We start from the raw sequence: 20,876 nt of genomic DNA, 5'->3' as shown, positions 1-20,876 counted from the left end.
GATTCTATTTTCGGAACTTCCTGGGATAATTTTTACCTTTCTATTTTGCTCTTGAACTGCATTTTTCGTGTGAGAATGTCTGAGGGGTGATAAACGAGTTGACCAGTTAATTGTGTAAGTTTGGTTCATTAAACTTTTAAACTGATCATAAACGAGTTTTTGTCAAATCGTACTCAAGTAGTTTGGTATTTTTATGTAGTTTTAGGCTAATCAAATTGAACTAAACGAGCAATTGATTGTTGAAGTTTGATTTGAAAAATTTAACGAAGTCTAAAATGTGTTTAAATTGGATTTGTTTACTTAATGAAATGAGCTTGAATGAGTTTTTAACGGGTTGAGTTAGAATTATTTGGTTAATTTATCACCTCTATTGATGATGTGTTGTTTTCTTCATTTTGTAAGTGGCTATTTCTCTATTTTGTTAAGTTTTTAAATTTTGTTTTTTAAAAAATTATGAAATAATTTGACAAATAAAAATATATTTTTAAAATATTATTTTTGCCCCCCAATATGTACATATATATATATATATGAAAATATTGTACTTAATTTTTTTTGGTAGACTAGTTTTTAAAAATTATAAAAAAGAAAAAGAAAAAAGAAAGTAGACTAAATTATAAATACATCTTGAAATTTGTTTAAAATACGGATTATCTCATGTAGTTATGGAAATTGTATTCCCTCTCTTCAAGTTTATAATTATATAACAAATAATCTATTTTATTAATAAATTATCAAGTCAATTAATTATTTTTAATGATATTAAAAATATATTTCAATTAACAATTTAAGTAATTTTATTATTGTATAAGACAATAGTTAAGAATTTGATTTTTTTATTATTAATTTTGTTAAATAAAAAATTATAATAAGGGGTATTTGTAATTTTCAAAAATTATATGAAATAATTTATATTTTAAGTAAATTTTAAAGGATATATTTGTAATCTATTAAAAAAAATATTATGAGAATTCAACAAAACATGTTCGCATCTATAATCCATCAAACAACATGGTATAAAGTCACATTATTCTGTTTCGAAAATTTTGTTTACATAATATTACTTTTTTCAGATATATATATATATATATATTTTTTTTCAATCACTTGTTCAAACTCTGAATCAGAGGTAACAATTATGTCATTTAGTCTATTGGTTAAAATTATAAATAAATAACAAAATCTTAAAAAATGTTTATTGTTAAAAACCTCAATAAAAAAGGCTTCACAAAATCTTTAGCCATTACTGCTCTTAATTTAAATGACTTTTACAATTTAAAAGGTGAGGCAAGTGGAAAGGGACTTAATAATGAAATCTAAATGCAAATCAACATCAAATTGAGAGAGAGAAAGCAAATGTTCCAATTAGGGGTAAAACCCCAAGGACAGAGAGAGAAACTAAATTCTACTCCGATCACAATGTATATTTTGTATTGTAAAACTAAGTACAATGGGTATTACATTACCTATTTATATATTACAACAAATAAGTTATTTAGCAAACACTTAGTCTATTTATTATATTACATCATACTCTCTCTCTCTCTAAGAAACTTGTTCTCAAGTTTAAGTAGCAACTAAGTGTACGCAATGTAACACCATGCATTGAATCCCTAAGCGAGGAAATAGACGCTGCATCCCCATGCTCAATACAAACATGTTTCCTTACAACTCATTCTTACACTAATACATCGATCCACTACTTTGGCTAAGCAACCATAGGTGCAAACTAACAACTTCTATCATGTCCAAACTCTCCCTTGCGAACACTTGTATAGACTCCGATTTTCTCGAGCCTCTTCACCGCTGACATGCAGACTGGTGTAAACAAGTACTCTTCCTGTCGGAACGAGACTACTTGGCTGACAAATGATATCTTCCAAAACAAACAAGGCTGAAAGTTGTGACCAATCGATAGGATTGACTATGCAACCACTAGACAAGAACAACTTGAGAGAAAACTGATCATGAGTTAAGACTTCAGCAGTGCATGCCTTCTTTCCTTCCTTCCTTTGGACTCAAATGCGAACTGACCCCACAAAAAGCAACCTATTAACTCGAAACAAATTCCTGAAGTGGTATGAAGGGAGTCACAACAATAAACCTCAAATAATTTCTTTGAAACTTTCAAAAATTTCAATGACAGCGTGCGATGTGACAAGTCATCCAATAATTTGCTCCAACTCATTTCTTTGATTATGATTTTAATTTGGATTAGTATCACTGCTCATTCCAATTGAGAAATTCATCCTCACATCTTCACCCAATTTTCATGCAAAAATCCTAACATGACCACCTCTCCAAGCCCGATCTCTATTAGCCATCTAGCAAAAATCTAGAGCACCGTAATACTCATTGTAGCACTGGAATGAAGCACTGTTAAGATACAGGTCTTGAACTTCAGCCAAAATGGACCAGCAGGCAAGGTCACCACACATTCACTGCCAAATCAAAGCATCCGCTGAAAGGCGAAAAGCAACAATAAACATTTGGGACAAATGAGTCAACAGATCAACCAATTAGCATGAAGGCCACATCAAGATCAAGGTCACAATTAAAATCGAAATGCAACACTCAAGAATCAACACTAGTTTGTAGTACTTCCAAGCTACGAACTTCGAAGTTGAATGTCCTGTATGAAGATCACAACTTTTGAAATCATACACATGTCGTGAAATCAGATCCACACAAAGGCATTGCATGAAAATATAGAGGTTTGAAAGATATTAATCGCACTCAAGAGTTTCGGGTTCGAGTCCAGATCGCATCTAGGGTTTCAGATTCAAGTTTGAAACTCAACTAGGACTTCGGACTGAAGTTGATTTGATGTCCAAAGATCGATTTCTCCTCAGGTTTAAGTTTGCGAAGTTCAATTCGAAGTCGAAGCAACCCAAGCTGAAACTCAGATCGCGAAATCAAATGGCTTCCAATGCGAATCAAAGGAGCCAGGTCACGATTGCGAAGATTCCAACAAATTTCGAATCGATGTGTTCTGTGATTCTGAAATCACAATGTGAACAACAACTTCGATTCGCAATTTGTGTTTATGATACTGGAAATGGAAGTTGATTTCGCAGCTTCTTGGTCCACTTCGACAGAATCTGAGATTTTTCAAGTGCTTCGACCTAGAGAAGACCATAGACGAACTTGAAGACTATGTTTGGAAAACTAGTAGAAAAGAAAAGTTTTTTTTTTTTTTTTTTTTTTTTTTTTTTTTTTTTTTTTTTTTTTTTTTGAAGAAGAAATAAAAGAAAAGAAATAATTATAATTTATCTTATTCTTATTTAATTAAGTTTCATTAAGAGAAAAAAAAAATATATTATATTACTAAAATAATTTTTTATATTTTTAATTATTTTATTTTTTTTATTTTTATAAAGATAAAATAAATATTATGAAAATAGTGATTCTTTCCTTTTCTAATCTCTTCACTTTTAAAAAAATCAAAAATAAAATTGATAAGAGAAATAAGTCTCTCTATTTCTTTCTATTTTTATTTTATTTTCTTATACTTAAATTATTCAAACAAATAAAAAAAAGAGCTGTGATTAAGGCCTCCAAAAAGAGGTTCGAAATTGCCTCGAATGCATTTTTTTATTTATTTATTTTTTTTTAGGCTAATACATTGCAGAAAAAAATAAATAAAAATAATAATAATAATAACAAGCAAAGCATCAACCCAACAAAAAAAAAAAAAAAAAAAAAGAAAAAAAAGAAAGAAAATTCGAGCCAAATTTGAGGCAAAAAATTTGAGGCCTCAATTATTAATGTAAAAAAAATACGTACCACTCCATTTCTTTTCTTTACTCTCCGAATCACTCAATCCAAAGTGCTGCGAACCAGACGCGAATGAAGAAATCTGATCAGTTCGCGAACTCAACTTTGATTTCAGAGAGAAAAACTAGTTCGTAATACAAGAAACAAGATCGTGATGGCTTTGGATTGCGACTACCAAATCTAGGTTCAGTCCTTGATTGTGAAGTCAAATTTGTGGCTTCGGATCAAGTCGATCAGACTTGTGATGGAAACTTTTGGTGAGACGATCTAGGGTTCGCACCTAAGAATTAGGGTTTAGATCCAGAACCAGGTATGTTCCTCCTTTATAACTGAAGAACTGTATGTACAAGTAGGAACAACTAAAATAGCAAAAAAGAAATAAAATAAGTTAAAAAGTCAAAACTGTATGTACAAAATAGGTTACAACTACTCATTGTAGCACTGGAATGAAGCACTGTTAAGATACAGGTCTTGAACTTCAGCCAAAATGGACCAGCAGGCAACGTCACCACACATTCACTACCTAATCAAGGCATCAGCTGAAAGGCGAAAAGCCACAATATAAATTTCGGACAAATGAGTCAACAGATCAACCAATCAGCATGAAGGCAACATCAAGATCAAGGTCGCAATTAAAATCGAAATGCAACACTGAAGAATCAACACTAGTTTGTAGTACTTCCAAGCCACGAACTTCGAAGTTGAATGTCCTGTATGAAGATCACAACTTTTGAAATCATACACATATCATACTGTTGTTATTGTAGCATTACAATGAGATGTGCCAAAGTCATACTGTTTTATGTGGCTTCATGGTTCAGTTATAATTTGTTTTTCACAATGTTTATGATGTATCTTATCAAGTTATCACTGATAATCCTTTAAGGGCATGTTTGATTGGGTGGATTAGAACATGGGATTAGGATTATTAATCCGTGGGCCCAATTATCCTATGTTTGTTTTAATATTTTGGTTTAGGATTATTAATCCAATGGATAATTAATCCAACAAATTTGTAGGATTATTAGTAATAGGGTAGGGGTGGGATTATTAATCCAATGGATATTAATCCAATTGGATAGTGAATACTACACTAATTTTATAGGATTATTAATACTTCATTATTAGTCTTGTGAATCAAACATGACCTAATTGTATAATCCTTAGATTCTTTTGCAAAAATTGCTTTAGGAAAAATGTGTTGGAACTTTGAAATTAGTTCTAGCTTTGGTCCCGTTATAGAAGCAGAATGTCTAGTGGTAGTATGCATAGTTATATAGAACATACAAAAAATTTTGTGGATTTTCTGCGACATAGGTTTTTCTTTTTTTTATGACATTTTAGTTAAAGACAAAATATTCAAATATCCACTTTAAACCATGTGACTTATTGTTTATGTAATAAAAACATTCAAAATAGGTAAAGCATGACAGACTGGGTATAAGTTATCTTGTAATGTGATGCAAGGTTGATAAGATATTGATGGCATGCAATGTTATAGAAAACATCCACTTTAAAACATGTAACTTGTATTGATGGTATATTGTGATGCAAGGTTGCAAAATACTGTCTCCTTTCATGCACCTTGTGGAACAGGAGAAAAAATATTCATTAGTTCTATTCCTTATATCAAAAGTTGATAAGCACTTCACTATTTAAATGGTCATTAGCCTAACAGATTCCAAAAAAGAAACAAATGGTGTTTATTTCAGATTAATCTGCAACGGCATTGTTCTGTTGGTACTACTGTTTAAGCTGCTTTCTATGCGTGTAAATCTGGCATGTGATGTTATATAAAATTGTAGCTTGATTAACCTTCAACTTTGCTTTGGAGTTAAATGATCAATTCTTATGCACATTAATATTCTAGTGGAAACTGCACGATGAAACACCTGCTACCTTTTGATATTCTATCTATTCTAGCAGGATTAGAAAATTAAAGTTTCCTATCCAATTGTGCCTTTTCTTTCTTTTTTTTCTTTTTCAACCTACACAAACATGCCTGTTGCTTTGAGTGCATGTTTTACCTTGTGATGTCTCTGTCTGTTTGCTTAAACATATTTCTTGCTTTTATTCTACTTTACCTTACCATGAATGTTCTGCAGTGTAATTCTGTCTCATTTACTGGAGAAAAGGGCTCAAGGATCTTTCTCAAAGGAGAAAGTTCTGACAGAGGAGTATGACCTTGTACACCAAGCTCTTTTTACTGACCTGGATGATCAAAGTGGATGGTTTTATCATCTTTTGCTTCTTGAGAAAACAGTTAAAGTGGAGAATCCTCTGTTGGTTTCTACCTGGCCACCTCATGGTTCTAATCTTAATGTATCAGCAGATGGTTTCCGGGATACTTGTGCTTCGTCTCCTATCACAGGTTTCCATCTTAATAGTGGGATAATTCCACTCATTCTTTATTTGAATGAAGCAGTTGAAGGTGTTAGCTCATCTACAATAACTGTGCAATCTGTACATAACACAAATAAAGATTTAATTTGGTCACCACTTTCAAGTAACAACTCTGGGAGTTCCCAAGCTTGGGTAACACATTTAACTTTTCACGAGGAGAATCTCCATTCCTTACATACTCATCCAATAAAGGTCAGCCTTGGACATTCTCAGGGAATCATGTGTCTGAGTGGATTTCACCATAGCCATCCTACTCATTTTGAACGTACAGTTTTAATACAACCTCATGGTTTGCAACATGCTGAAATGAAAAGTGCAGAGATGATTTCATGGGGAGATGATAATTTTCATACTGGTGAAACACATCTTCTGGAACCAACCCAAATTAAAATTTTCGATCAACTGAGGAATAGTGAGGTGAATAAGTCAACAGCTTCTAAGTGGAGCACTGAGACTATAGTTAATGAGATAGCTCTTTTCCAGGAATTGCCGTCAGAGATAAACTGGTATGTGAAATTCATTCATGAGTAGCTTTGCAGCATCAAAGCAGCTTTATTGTTTGTCCAATGTCCTCTTATTTTCTCCCGCTGGTTATTGTAGGAAAATTGGAAAGCTTATGCGTGCAGAATTGTTGACTGCACATGATGCAATGATGTCATATGATAAAACTCCAGAGACATGCAGGATGGTCCATTCTGAAGAAGTTAAAGAATTATATAGTGATCTTATGACATTGGACCCGCCTCATTCTCAATACTACAAGGATGAATACAGCTTAGTTGTGTTAAAGCAGGTGAATATCTCTTCTCTTCTCTATCACTGTGTAGAAAAGCACAGTCCATGTAGGTTCATTTTTTATTGTTGTGCTGGATGTATGAGTAGTATCTCTTTATTGTTTCATGTTCTTCTTGAGGAGAGCTAGAGCTTTGAACCATTGCATTTAGGAGTAAGAACAAGCTCATCTGAGTTGAGCAGCAAACAATGTATTGCGAGTTTGTGCTTAAGGTAAGGAGCAGTGCTTGTGCCTGGTTCTAGTTCGGTTGAATTTGTGCTGTTATTGTTTGAGCTCAGTTTGGCCAAAACAGACAAGCTACTCCAGTTTGTCTCTGCTCATTTTGTCAATACCATCAGATATTATTTCCTGGTGGTTTTAATGTCCTACTGACGTATTGATTACTTGATTGGCCAGCGCAGATATCTTACATGAAATTATGCCTCAAAGCTCAATATATAAAGTCATAGATAGGCTTAAAATATATTAGTAAAACAACATTTAAAATGAAAATATCTGTTTTCAACTTAACAAGCCCAGGTGGCAAAGTCCCATGGAAACAGTCTTCTTCAATTGTCCCTATACAAAGGCATGTTGTCACAGCCTCAACCCACACACCCTCTTATGCTAAAGTCACCTTCAACTTGGATCATATCATTCCTACATATTGCTATGTAAATTGGTCTATGTTACACATGACAGATTGATAAGCCTTTCATCTAACTCTGGACACGTGAGGCTGTCACCACTCATCATGCTTGCATCAAATTAGAAATCTGATGATAGCTACTGAATGCCCTCGTATTAAATAATCTAAATGTTATTAGGTTTGATTGAGGGCTTTGCTCAACATAGTGAAGAGTTTTTCACACTTAAAACTGAAAGAAATTGGCTCAGCTCTTACTTAAGCTTTCACTCATTTTGCTTAAGAACTAGGTCAAATGACCCTTTAGCCATCCAAAGTCCAAATAGTTGTACTTGTATTGTAGTCCTATAAACATGCTGTTTTACATGCTCATTTAAGTAAACAGATGGGCATGCATCTTCAATAAGTTCATCTAGAATTCAAAGTAAAACCAAACTTAGTTCAACTATTTAGTGGCTGATCTGTTCATATAGTGGGTTTATTATTATTTTTATTGAGATTAGTCTAACCAACTATATAGTTATGTTCATTGGAATTATGAATGTCTTGTGTGAGAGTCTCTGATAGTTCTTTTCAACACACACCCAGAGAGATCTCTAGTTAATAATATTAGTAAGAGTTAGTGTTAAAGATTTGCCTTGAACCTTTGATATAGGTTACTGATTTTCTATAACACAGATTCTCATATTTTTTGCGCTTCTGCAGCTGACATCCAGTCCGGAATCTTTGCTGAGGCATTGTTCTCATTACAGGGACTCAGCATCATCAGGCACCAATAATTATATCTGTTCACGACTTGGTAATCTTTCATTGTCACATATTGGGTCTATTGAGAAATTATTGTGGGTCCAAATGTTAGACCTCAGCCACAACCAACTTAGCTCAATTGAAGGTAAACTACAATTAATTCTATAAAATTTTCATTGTCACTTAATCTGTTTTTGTGGTTTCGATATTCAATTCATTGTATTTCTATATCTATCTATCTATCTATCTGTCTGTCTGTCTGTTCATCTATATGTGTATTATGTCTTCATATATACAATATTATACATAAACACATTTGTACAACATTAGTTTATTGCATGGCCATCTTTATTTTGTAAAATGGTGCCAGTCAAAGTCTTGATAGTTTCATGGTGCATTTTGATGCTTAAAAGGCATTTCTAATGATTATTTAAATGAAAGTAACTGAGTGCTTTTTATCGGTCTTTATGACAGGATTGCAGGCTATGCAGCTTCTTTCTTGCTTGAACCTTAGTAACAACAAAATGGGTAGTTTTTCTGCCTTGGAGCCGTTAACACTGCTAAAGTCATTGAATGTGTTGGATATCTCATACAACGAAATCGGTGCACACGCTGTCGACACAAGAAGGTACTTGTGCTCTTCTCCCCTCTCCCATACAGTAGGAAGTGATTGGATTTTTGGTGAATTTGCAATTAGTGGTGTCAATGTGACAAATTACTGGGAAGCGTTTGCAATTTTTAAAGACTCGAAGTTGACACAAATAGTCATTATTGGGAATGTTGTTGCTGAAGAAGAGTTTAAGTTGTTTCGGGTTAAGATATTACCTGCGCCTAATTGGCTCGATGGTGTAGAATTGCATTGATTCTACATTCCTTATCCTGTTTCTCATACGGTTAAGTTGTAGCTTGTTTTCATGTAATTTACCAAAGAAAAGTTGCCGTTTTATAAGATAGTGAACATTGGCTTATAGACACTTTTAACCCCAACTATTTTGCCATATGGTCTTTTGGTAATTTTAAAATTTATCAATTGATCTCTATTTTCCCCGTTTAATTATTCTTGGTTTCATATTAAATCAGTGAAATATTTAGCTGAAATTTTCATCCAAGGAGATTAATAGAAAAATATGGAGGAAAAAGAAGAAGAATATGCTTATAGTTTTTATGGATTTAGAAAAAAAAAAAAAAAAAAAAAACCTTAAGATGGGGTGTGCTTTAGCGGGTATAATATGGTGGATGTTAGAGAAAAAAATATTGACAAAGTGGTTATATTAATGCGATGAATGGCATGTATAATGGAATTGTGACTACAATTAATTCACTTGCAAGAGAAACAAATGAATTTCTGATTACTCGAAGATTACACCGAGAGTTAGCCTCAAGTCCGTACCTATTTGCCTTAATTATAGATGAATTGATTAGACATATTTTAGATGATGTCTTATGATTTATGCTATTTACAGATGTTATTATCATAGTGGATGAAATTAAAAGAAGAATTAACACTAAATTAGAAATTTAGATAGAATATAGAAGCACTTGAGTCGTTAAAAAATATTTTAAAATAATACTAAAATTGTACACATGGAATATTACTTCAATAGCAGTAGAAATAGAAATAACTGACAAGTTGAGGTTCAAAAGCAGGAGATACCAAAGAGTGAGCAATTTCGTTATGTAGGTTCGATTATTAATAAGAATGAAGTGAGGTTGAAGATGATGTGACCCGTAGAATCAAAGTAGGCTCAAATAATTCTATCTCCATTTGAAGCAACCCTCTCTGTGACGCCCCAAAAATCGGGAACATCAGGAAATATATTAACAAATAAATGCAGGGTTTATCTAATGTTACAAGAGTAGGAAACGTCACTAACTATGAAGCACGGACACTTCTCCGAGGGCTCCGTACCAGTGTCGGACACGTGTCGGACACGGATACGCGTTGGACACGCGGTGGACACGTGTCCGACACGCAGCAGAGAGTGTCCCTTTTTAAATTTTTTTTTTTCACATCCGGACACGTTAGACACTTTAGGGACACGTTCGAGGGGTAATTTCACAATTTACATAATTTTTTTGTGGTCGATTTGTAAATAAGTAAAAATAGATCAGCCCTAATCTACTTCGATTAGAATAGAAACAGCAGAGAAAGGGTGAGAGAGAGGACCTGATCGATTCGTCGTTCGTCGTTTGTCTTCTCTTCTCATCGGTCATCACTCGTCGGTCGTCACTTGTCTCTCGCCCTTCATCGTTAAGGTACACGCTGCTATTCTTCTTCGATCTTCATTCTTCTTCTTCTTCTTCTTCTTCTTCTTCGATCTTCATTCTTCTTCGTCTCTTGTCGGTCGTTAGTCGCTCTCTCTCTCTCTCTCTCTCTCTCTCTCTCTCAGCCTCTGTCTGATCTAATCTTCTTTCCCTCAGTTGCTGTCTCTCTCTCTCTCTCTCAGCCTCTGTTTAATTTTATTTATTTTTTCTTTTCTCTTCTTTTTTTCTTTTTTCTAATTCCATTTTATATAAATTTTTTTTTGATTAGTTTTGTTCATTTGAATAATATGTATTGAACATATAATAAAATAAATAAAATTAATTATGACATATAATAAATAAAATTAATTATTTTTTATTAAAATAACATTAAATAAAAAAATAATTTTTTTAAATAATTTTATGACATATAATAAATAAAATTAATTATATATATTAAACGTGTCCCCAGTGTGTCGTGTCCTCCATTTTTTGAAAATTTGGGTATTTACGTGTCCTTGTCGTGTCGCGTGTCCGTGCTTCATAGGTCACTAATGAGTCCTTTGGCTAATAACCAAGTAAGATACCAGGAAGGTCGGAGTAGTCAATATAGCCTCCTTTCTAAGTCCAACCACCTTAGATAGCAAAGCTACATTTTTGACAGATCTTGACAAAGTATGAACACAAGGCCTACATGAATTGACGGAGTATAAGAATGTGTTACAAATGATATACATATATATATATAATTACAAAATCATGTCTTAATACAACAAGCAATTAATCACTTACAATCTCAAAACATGTATACAAAATTAGTTCCTAACTCATAGGATAGCCATACATCCTCAAATACTTCAGCTTTGCCTTTAACCAATTTAATAGTCTTCAATACCTGGCATGAAACGCCATGAGTTTTGAATGTCCAGTAAATGCACACACACCCTGCCCTTTTTCCTAATCCAATACACGATCACAATTATAACCAGCGAGTAATGAAGCATGATAATCATTCAATAATAAAGGATTACAATGTTAGATGTTAGTAATCTAAAAATCTCCCAAAGAGATTTGATTCTCTCACAAGAATTGGACTCGGATTATTCGGTATGCCCCCTCTTTTGCTGCTTTACAGACCTACCTCGGATGCCTGCTAATGGTTACATATCGTGTAGCGCCAATCGAGGACCTCAAAAGAGACGGTAAAGTAAGGGCCTTGCCCATAACCTCCTCAAACCTTATCCATCATAAACACCTAGGGTCCGAATACAACCGCCATTCAAGGGTTCCGATACAACCGCTTGCGCAAGACTTTCCTTCAATTAGGGAACATGTCCCCATCAATCCATATTCAAGTGATCGAAAATCCAATGTGCCTGTTTGGCAGAGTTTAATTGTAGCTTATTTCAGCTTTCAGCTTAATTTAAGCTATTTTGATGTGTTTAGTTTAACTTATACCTTATAGCTTATACCTTTTTGGAAGTCAAAAATCAGCTTATTCTTTGAGTGGGGCAGGAGATGCTTCAAGAATAAGCTGGAAATCAGCTTAAGCTGAAAGTTATAAGTTATAAGCTGTTGAGCCATAAGCTATAAGCACTTTCCCACAGTTCTACCAAACAGGGCTAATACCATCCCAATTAAGTTTCCCATTGAGTTACATCTTAAGCTAGTTAGCACAAGCAATTGAAATAAATTTTCATAGATATAAGCATCATCAAAGGACTAAATAAAAGGTATATTCCCATAATACATGCAATATCATATCAAGACATGATCATATACTAATAAGTATATTCATGAAGATAAGAGTATAAAACACCAATGTAAAATAGTATTTCCAGATTAAGTACTACTTAAAGATTAAAATCAAAAGGACTATTTCAGATTTTTCCTGAACCTAGCCTTCTTGTGGTTCATAGAAAATTTTATCTAGTTTTCAGAACATTTTTCGGAAATGGTGTAGCTTTTCTAGATGTTTAGTTATTTAAGAAATACTCTAGCGCTGTCCAGATTTGTCGACTGTTCACAAAAGTCAGATTTTCTTACAAACCGCTCACTCTTTTTCAATGAAACCAATTTTCCTTGAAAGCTAACTCGTTAAGGAAGTTTTTGACATAAAACCGAGGTCCAGATGATTTTTCTAGAATTTTCGAAAGTTGGCTGTAAAACAAATTTTTCATGCACAATACTCAAAATAAGATGATTGGTGAGAAAAGAGGCCAACCAAAGGAAATTTTTCACTTATTTTTTGGTGAAAACATACTAAATAATGTGTCAATAACTCAGATTTTTAGAGTGGTGGTATGCTTTTGGAAATAATGTGAGATATGGGGAGAAAAAAGTAGTTTTGCATCTATTAAGAGGAAATATGAGTAGAAGTAGGATCAAGCCTAATTCATCAACTTTGAACACATGAATGCCATTACAACACATCTGAAAATATGATTTCAAGACTCTAATAACATGTATTTGAAAAACGAAAATAAAAGAGAGTTGTGTTTGTGGCTTACTTGTTGCCTAGTTGAAGAGTTTGCACAATTTCTTCTCTTTTTTCCTTTCCTCTACTACCAAAGCTCTGTTCCTCTCTTTCTCAACTGAATATGTAGTGTGTGAGTGTGTTTTGTGCTCAAAAGTGTAGAGAGGATTGGTGTATTTATAGAAAAAAAAAAGAATGGTGAAAAGTCCAAAATGTCCTTAGTTCCAATTCAATTGAATAGGCTTGGATTTAGTTAGGATGTCATGGAATGAGGGGTGATTAGGGCCCTAATTGTGTACTTAAGCAAGTTCTAGTTCGGGTTATGTTTAATTAGAACTAAGCTAGCTACAAGTACAATACAAATTTACTTGAATTATGGTACCAAGGTCAAATTTCCTTCGTGAATCATGCAATGTTGTTTTCAAAAGTACACTACAAGTGTATATGATAGGGTGGCTGGCCCATGTGGGTGATTTGATGGACTTTTCTCATTTATTTATATATATATACATATTGTAGATATTTTGAAAAAAAAGATTATAATATTGGGGGTGTACTTTTATATGTATAAAGAATGATTTGGGCTCAAAATGTAGTTAAAATAAAATGTGTGTTTGGAATTGATTAGAATATCTATTTTAAGTGTAGTATTAATTAAAATAATGTTAGGAAAAATAATTTGGTTCGAATGATCATGCTTTGAATTAAAAGACATAACTGAATGAAAATGATAAAAATCGAAAATTAGGATTTTAAGCTACTAATCTAAAATTTGTGAGTTAAATAATTAATACTAGAGTGTTAGAAATGATTTCTAAGTTACCAGGATCGATTAGGGTTTGTACCGGTTCATCCGTAGTACGATTTCAGTTCTAGGGTTAATTTTGTGAATAAACGGGGAATTAAGCGATTTTATTATAATAATTTCAAAAGTAAGGGTCTTGCTAGGATTTACAAAATTTAGGGGTCTCACGCTCTCCATATGTGCCCAGGTTTCTTTAGTGGACTGGATAAAAGTAATTGTGGTCCGAAATGTTGGGCTGTTGCAATTATGTTGGTTCAATAGCGATTGATGACAGCAGTTTGGCTTGAATGAACTTTACAAAGAGATTAAACAAATCAAAATCAAGAGTACATTGAAGAAACTGATCGAGTCAACGAAACGCAAAATAGCATGGATGTAGTTGAATGTGCAGGCTGCAGTGGCCTCAAGTATCTGAACTGTAAACATTTGGCAATGGAGAAATGGAGAACTTTGATCATCAAAGTGATGAAGCCATCATGAATCCTCCTGCCACAATGCTGTATGATTGATCTGTACATTTGGATTTCAAATTGTCGATTAGGAGAAGATTAAAAATCATAAGATTGAAAACTAAAATGAGATGGAAGACATGAGAATTATCACTTTTTATTTATTTATTGTGTTTCATTTTTTATTGTTGTTTTCTAGGAAACACACGGTTAATTTTTATAGAAATGAGTCAAAAAGTAGATCCCAAATATTTAGATAAATATGAAAAGTGAAACAAAGTCAAACTCACCAAATTTATTCTTAAAGTGATATGTGTTTTCTTTCCTCCAAATTCCTTGGACACACATTCAAAAATAAGCCAAGATATAGACACTAATGCTGTGTTTGGTTGGGGGATTTGAGAAGGGATTTGGAAAGGGAAATGGAAAAGGTAGGTGAAATATGAATAAACCATGTCTATATGTCACATAGTTTCACACACTTTTTCCCTTTCCCTTTCTAAATCCCTCCCCAAATCCCTCAACCAAACACAGCATAAAAAGCACACAGCCGTGCTCATCCTCGTAACCTTTGACACTTCAGTATTGAACTCTCCCATTTGGTTCTCTTTTGGGCTCTCTTTTTGGAGTAACTAGTTCAGCCTTGTTTGATCAACTTATATTTTTGTCATATACAGCAAGGTATACTTATAGGTGTCTCATTAAGTCAACCTTAGAATTCTTGCTCAACACTCACAATTTCTTAAGGTTAGGTATTTGCCTTGCTTTGGAATGGTATTAGTCAATAAACAATGGGGCAAATTATGATGGTAGTTCTTGTATTTTGGTCATTGTGAAATTTTAGTCTTTATAATTTCAATTGGCTCGATTCTAATCTTAAATTTATGAATTTGTCTCAATTTGGTCCAATTGATTTGAACTTTTAGCATTTTTTTTTTTTTGTAGAAAATATGCACTTAAGTGTTATGTGTCATATTTTTAAGGGTACAATTATAAACTTACTCAACTCAGTGAGTTAACCTCAACCAATTTAGTGATAATTTTTTAAAAAAACACTAAATATTATCAATTGGACCAAATTGACACAAAATTTAAAATGAATGATCAAAATTGAGCCAATTGAAAGTGTAGGGATCAAAATGATGCAAGAAATAAAACATAGGGATTACTGGTGTAATTTACCCTAAACAATAAACCAACCAAGCATTACTACAACCAATAAACTAGTCTATGTAGGCCTATTGTAAAATAGTTTAAGCTTATTTTAACTTAATTCAGGCCAAATTTTAAAAAGTTTGTTAGGCCATTTTCGGTCCTTAAATTTTTACTCAAATTTAAGAAAAATGATTCATTGACATAATTCCCTCCCCCAAACCCTCTCAAATGATGTGACAAGCAAAATTTGAAAAGTTGATTTACATTCAAATATTCCCTTAAAACTTTCTTTATATGTATTTTGTTTTGTCACCTCATTAGGAGGATGATTGTGAGGGGAAGAAATTGTGTGGATGTATCACTGCTGCAAATTTAATTAAAAATCTAAGTTTAATTTGATATGACATTCCATTGGATAAACTTAGGTTTGAACGTAAATTTGGGTAAAACTTCAGTAATGACAGAGTGGTAAATTTGAAAATTACAAAATGATCTTGAAAAAAATTCAAGTATATATTTAAGTCTTCTTTAAATTGGGTTAAAAAATGGGTAAAACTCAATTTCATATAAATTTGAGTCAATGAGTAGAGTGGTGTTTTGCAAGATTTTTATCCAAATTTAAATTTGATAAACGTTGTTTGACATTAGACTAATATAGTTAAAAAGTCATTATAAATTATTATATCACTCTCAATTTTTTTAAAAAAATTAATTAAAATAACACTTCTCAAACCATAGGGGTTGAAAATGTCCCTAGGTGGTGGTTTTCTACTTTTGCTTGTGTGGGAAGATTTTTTTAGTTGGAAATTTACTTAATTATGATTTCCATATGAACAATTCCCCCCACTTATTTCTCTCCTACTCTCGAATCTCTATGACTAATAAGGACAAAAAAGATAATTGCAGAATGGGGGTGATTAGGAATGGCAACGGGGCGGGGCGGGGCCGGGGATCACCCTCCCCGTCCCCGATCCCCGAAACTACAAAAATCCCCGTCCCCGGCCCCGATCCCCGACGGGGAACTCATCACTCCCCCCACCCCCGTCCCCAACGGGGATCGGGTTTCCCCGACCCCGGAAAATCCCCGTACTCATCATCAACAACATCATTCAGCAACATCATCAAAAAAAAAAAAAAATATCAACAAAGACATTAACGGAGCAACATCATCAAAAAAAAAAAAAAAAAAAATTTCAACAACATCATCGATTCAAGGTAGCAACAGCAACATCATCAACAAAAAATAAAAAAAAAAAAAGATAGAGATGATCAGATCTGTTACAGATCAGTGAGTGAGTGAGATCGGCGAGATCTAGGAGGAGGAGAGGACAGCGGAGGAACCACTCTATTCGGAGATGGGATCTGATCTTTTCAGATCTGAGATGTAAGATCTGCGGTGGTATGGAGGAGCTGCGGTGAGGAACGACAGTGAGGGAGGAGCCGTCGCCGACATGGTGAGAGACGGTGCGGTGAGCGGCGGTGCGGTGAGAGACGGTGCGGTGAGCGACGGTGCAGTGAGAGACGGTGCTGTGAGAGGAAGAGAAGAAGAACGGAGGTGCGGTGAGAGGAGACACCATGAGGGCTGCGGTGGTGAGGAACAGATGAGAGAGAGCGAGAAGATGTGTGTGTGTTGTGTGGGTTACGTCTGCCAACAGTGCCCAGACCCTACACACACACATATAATATATATAAAAGGGGCAATATAGTAATTTTACATCGGGGATTCAGCGGGGCAGGGATCGGGGACGGGGCCGGGCCGGGTCCGGGGCTGAAACATGTATCCCCGTCCCCGGCCCGAATATCATCGGGGATTCAATTTTTAATACCATCCCCGGCCCGTCGGGGGTATTTTTCGGGGAATAACCACTCAATTCGGGGTCGGGGGATCGGGTCCCCGTCGGGCCGGGTTCCAATTGCCATCCCTAGGGGTGATGGAACAAACTTAGGGTTTTTTTTTTTTAACATTCTAAAAAGAAAAAACAATTTAGAGAATTGACCTACTTTTCAAACTATTTACAAACTTAGGGTTTTTTTTTTTAACATTCTAAAAAGAAAAAACAATTTAGAGAATTGACCTACTTTTCAAACTATTTGAGAAACTAACCTGCTTTTGAAATCGCATTTTGAAAATGCGATTTTAAAATTGAAATTGCATTTTCAACATGCAATTTCAATTGAAAGCGCATGTTGAACATGCAATTTCACCATGTTATCATAAATTGCATTTTTAACCTGCGATTTCAAAGTGAAATTGCATGTTAAAAATGCAATTTCAATTTTAAAATCGCATTTTGAAAATGTGTTTTCAAAAGTAATTTAGTTTTCCAAATAGTTTGAAAAGTGGGTCAACTCTCTAAATTGTTTTTTTGTTCTTCATAATATTAAAAAAAAAAAAACTCAACAAACTTAACCACTGCAATCATGAAAGCTACATTGGACCCACTCTTCAGAGTAAGTAAATCTCGAATTCTAAAAAGAAAAATGTTTAGGAGTTTTAGAGGAAGAGCTTTAGAGAGAGCTCTAATGGTTGGTTCCACCATATGATGTGATGTTTTGGTTATTTTTTATTTATTATTCTTTTGCTTTGCTACATCCTAGGAAGCATGGATACGGATACGGATACGATACGATACGGCGATATGACAAAATTTGAAAAACTAGGATACGGGTACGGCGGAGATACGTTCGTAAAAAATATTATTTTAACAATTTTTAGTAATGCAGTATGCATAAAAATAAAACTTAAAGCAAAATACAACTTGATAAAGAAGAAAGATTCCTACAAAACTAAGAGTCTTCAAGGTCAATAGCTTCAACTTGTTCCCCTTCATCAGTGAATATCACAAGACCTTAGCTAAAGCTAATTGCCAAAAAACCATTCTTAGATAAAAATTTCAGCAAATATACTTTTTTAAGTCATCAATGATAGCCTAGGAAGCATGGATACGAATATGGTGATATGGGGATGTGGATATGGCGATATGTCAAAATTTGAAAAAGTATGATATGGGTTCAGCGGGGATACATTCATAATTTTTTTTTTTTTTTTTTGTGATTTTAATAATGTAATATGCATGAAAATAAAACTTAAAGTAAATTAATAAATAAAGAGAGGGATTCCTATTAACCTAAAAGTGCTCAAACATTCATAAAACATCCAAAACTAAAAGCAAAAATAAATGCAAATGCAAATGCAAATTAAACATCATCCTTACATGCCAATACCAAAAAAAGAATGAGAGCAGAGAGAAGAAACGTGAGAGAGTGAGAAAGCGAGAGAGAAGTGAGAGAGACAACAAGGATACATCAATTTGACAAATTCTATTACTTAAGCTCTCACTATATTCCTCTTATGAAAGAACTAAACAAAATATTATAAGTAATATGTAACTTCGAGTATCCGATACTTCAAAATTAAGTATCCGATACTTCAAAATTAATAAAAAATTAATTAAGAAGTATCCGATACTTTTAAGAAGTATTCGATACGTATCCGCGAGTATCCGAGGAGTATCGGTATCCGATAAGTATCCGATACGGATACGTCACCATTTTTGAAGTATCCGTGCTTCATAGGCTACATCACTAGAGCTCATATTAGAGTTATAATTTTAGAGCTCTTAATCACTTTCCTTCTAAAGATTGCCTACAAATCACACGTATCGGTTAAGTCTGAGAGACACTAGTAAGAGTCGATATGTTTAGGTTTACAGTTCATTCTTAGGGTCTATCTTTTTGCCACTAGGCGAAGTCATTCATTTATATGATCACATTTTTTACCATATCATTTATCACAATTGCCTTGAAATTGTCCCTAGTGATGGAACCAATTTAACCAATGCAATCATGACCATGATATGGTAAACTAATATCATTAAAAAATAAATAGATGTAGTATTATTGGCCATTCATTATCCATATAGATAAAAAAAAAATAAAAATAAAATATTATTATATCTTTATATTGAAATGTATGTTCTATTATTAATTATTTTTATATTTACGTATTACCTTTATTAGTTGCGTCCCCCCCCCCCCAATAAAAATAAAATATTATTATATCTTTATATTGAAATGTATGTTCTATTATTAATTATTTTTATATTTACGTATTACCTTTATTAGTTGCGTCCCCCCCCCCAACTAGATCATAATATTTATCTCAAACTTCTAAGATTACTAGTGCCAAACGGAACTTGTCTTTTTTTAGTGGACAAATTACATCAGTGGTCTCTAAAATTTTCACATTGAATCAATTCCATAATATCTTAGCAAAACACCATTGACAAAAAGACTTTTTTCAAAGTAATATAAGAAAATTTACAAACAATTCCATAAAGAACTTGGTTAAGTTTTTATTTATTTTAAGGAGGAAAAACTTGGATCAGTTCTATTGCCCAAAATGGTAAATAGCATGCAATAGAGATGAGGAGGAGATCATGACAAAGATGAAATCTCACGATCTGCAGCAATTGCAGCTGCAGCAAAAGTAGTGGTCTCTGGACGTGACCTTCTCAGCAATGGACACCAGTTGAATCTCATGACCTTACCCCAACTGAGCCCCACCGTCGAACAAACCCCCCTTCTTTTTCCCTGTCGAACCATTTGTTAAACATAAACCATCTCTTTCTACAATTGAGATCCACATGTGTTTTTATTTGATTGAGTTAACTCACTCTGAATAATGTACAAAATATTGAATTTACAATTTTACCCTTTAAAATAAGGCATGTGACATACACATGGCCAATTTCTGTCAAAAAACTTAACTACCATTTTCAATTGGGACAAAAAGAGACAATATAAAATTCAGAGTTAAAATCAAGTGATTTGAAAATATAGGGATTAAAATAATACAAAAGTATACCATATGCATCATTTTAAGAGTGAACATCGTAGCATCTTCCTTTTCTCTATGCTTATTGTTGGTATGGTGTGTAGGATCAGCCTATTGAACGTGATAATTGATTTAGATCCCCTTTGGGTAATTGTGTGGACTGCTGAAATCAATGTGTAGTTAGAAGCTAATCATCTGCATTTGCATCTGCATATATGGAAACTTATGATATTTTGGTTACATTGACAGTTTTATTGCTTTGGCTTTTGTTAGTGTGTGGAATTCACCTAAAAAAGTTATATATATATTTTAAATTTTTAGTGATTTTTTTCTTTCTAAATTATGTCCATTTTTTTTATTTTTAGGTTTGTCTTGTGTAGACGAATCTAAAAAGTAAAAAAAATAAAAATAATCCTAAAGACAAAAAAAGTTACAAAAAAATAAAAATTCAACTATTTTTGTTTTTTTTAAAAAATCATTTTTGGACTGTTTTTTTCAAAATTTTCAATTTTTTTTATCTTTTCTAATTTTTCTAGTCGAGTAGAATTCAAGAGTAACACTTTTT

General features: G+C 33.4%; 1 protein-coding gene across 9 annotated transcripts in view; it reads left to right on the top strand.

Moving 5' to 3' along the window:
• Positions 1–3,773: 3,773 nt before the first annotated feature.
• The window catches only part of LOC114267704 (geranylgeranyl transferase type-2 subunit alpha 1), a 29,731-nt gene continuing 12,628 nt past the window's right edge, over positions 3,774–20,876 (top strand). The window contains exons 1-7 of one of the 9 annotated variants that reach the window (XM_082893892.1): positions 3,793–4,087; positions 4,246–4,489; positions 5,883–6,686; positions 6,781–6,973; positions 8,304–8,490; positions 8,820–8,973; positions 14,058–14,504. In XM_082893892.1, the coding sequence (XP_082750018.1) occupies positions 4,380–4,489; positions 5,883–6,686; positions 6,781–6,973; positions 8,304–8,490; positions 8,820–8,973; positions 14,058–14,067 (1,458 nt within the window). In that variant the 5' untranslated portion in view covers positions 3,793–4,087; positions 4,246–4,379 and the 3' untranslated portion in view covers positions 14,068–14,504. Of the gene's footprint in view, positions 4,490–5,882; positions 6,687–6,780; positions 6,974–7,102; positions 7,186–8,303; positions 8,491–8,819; positions 9,400–14,057; positions 14,505–20,876 lie in introns of those variants that run through there. The other 8 variants (XM_082893891.1, XR_014343888.1, XM_082893893.1 and 5 more) reach the window with 8 other exon arrangements.

The sequence above is a fragment of the Camellia sinensis genome, chromosome 11 (assembly GCF_055761805.1).
Source record: "Camellia sinensis isolate YWXY chromosome 11, ASM5576180v1, whole genome shotgun sequence".
In the NCBI taxonomy this organism is placed as follows: Eukaryota; Viridiplantae; Streptophyta; class Magnoliopsida; order Ericales; family Theaceae; genus Camellia; species Camellia sinensis.
Note: the sequence above shows the minus strand (reverse complement) of the source record. Positions and strands in the feature narration are given on the sequence as shown.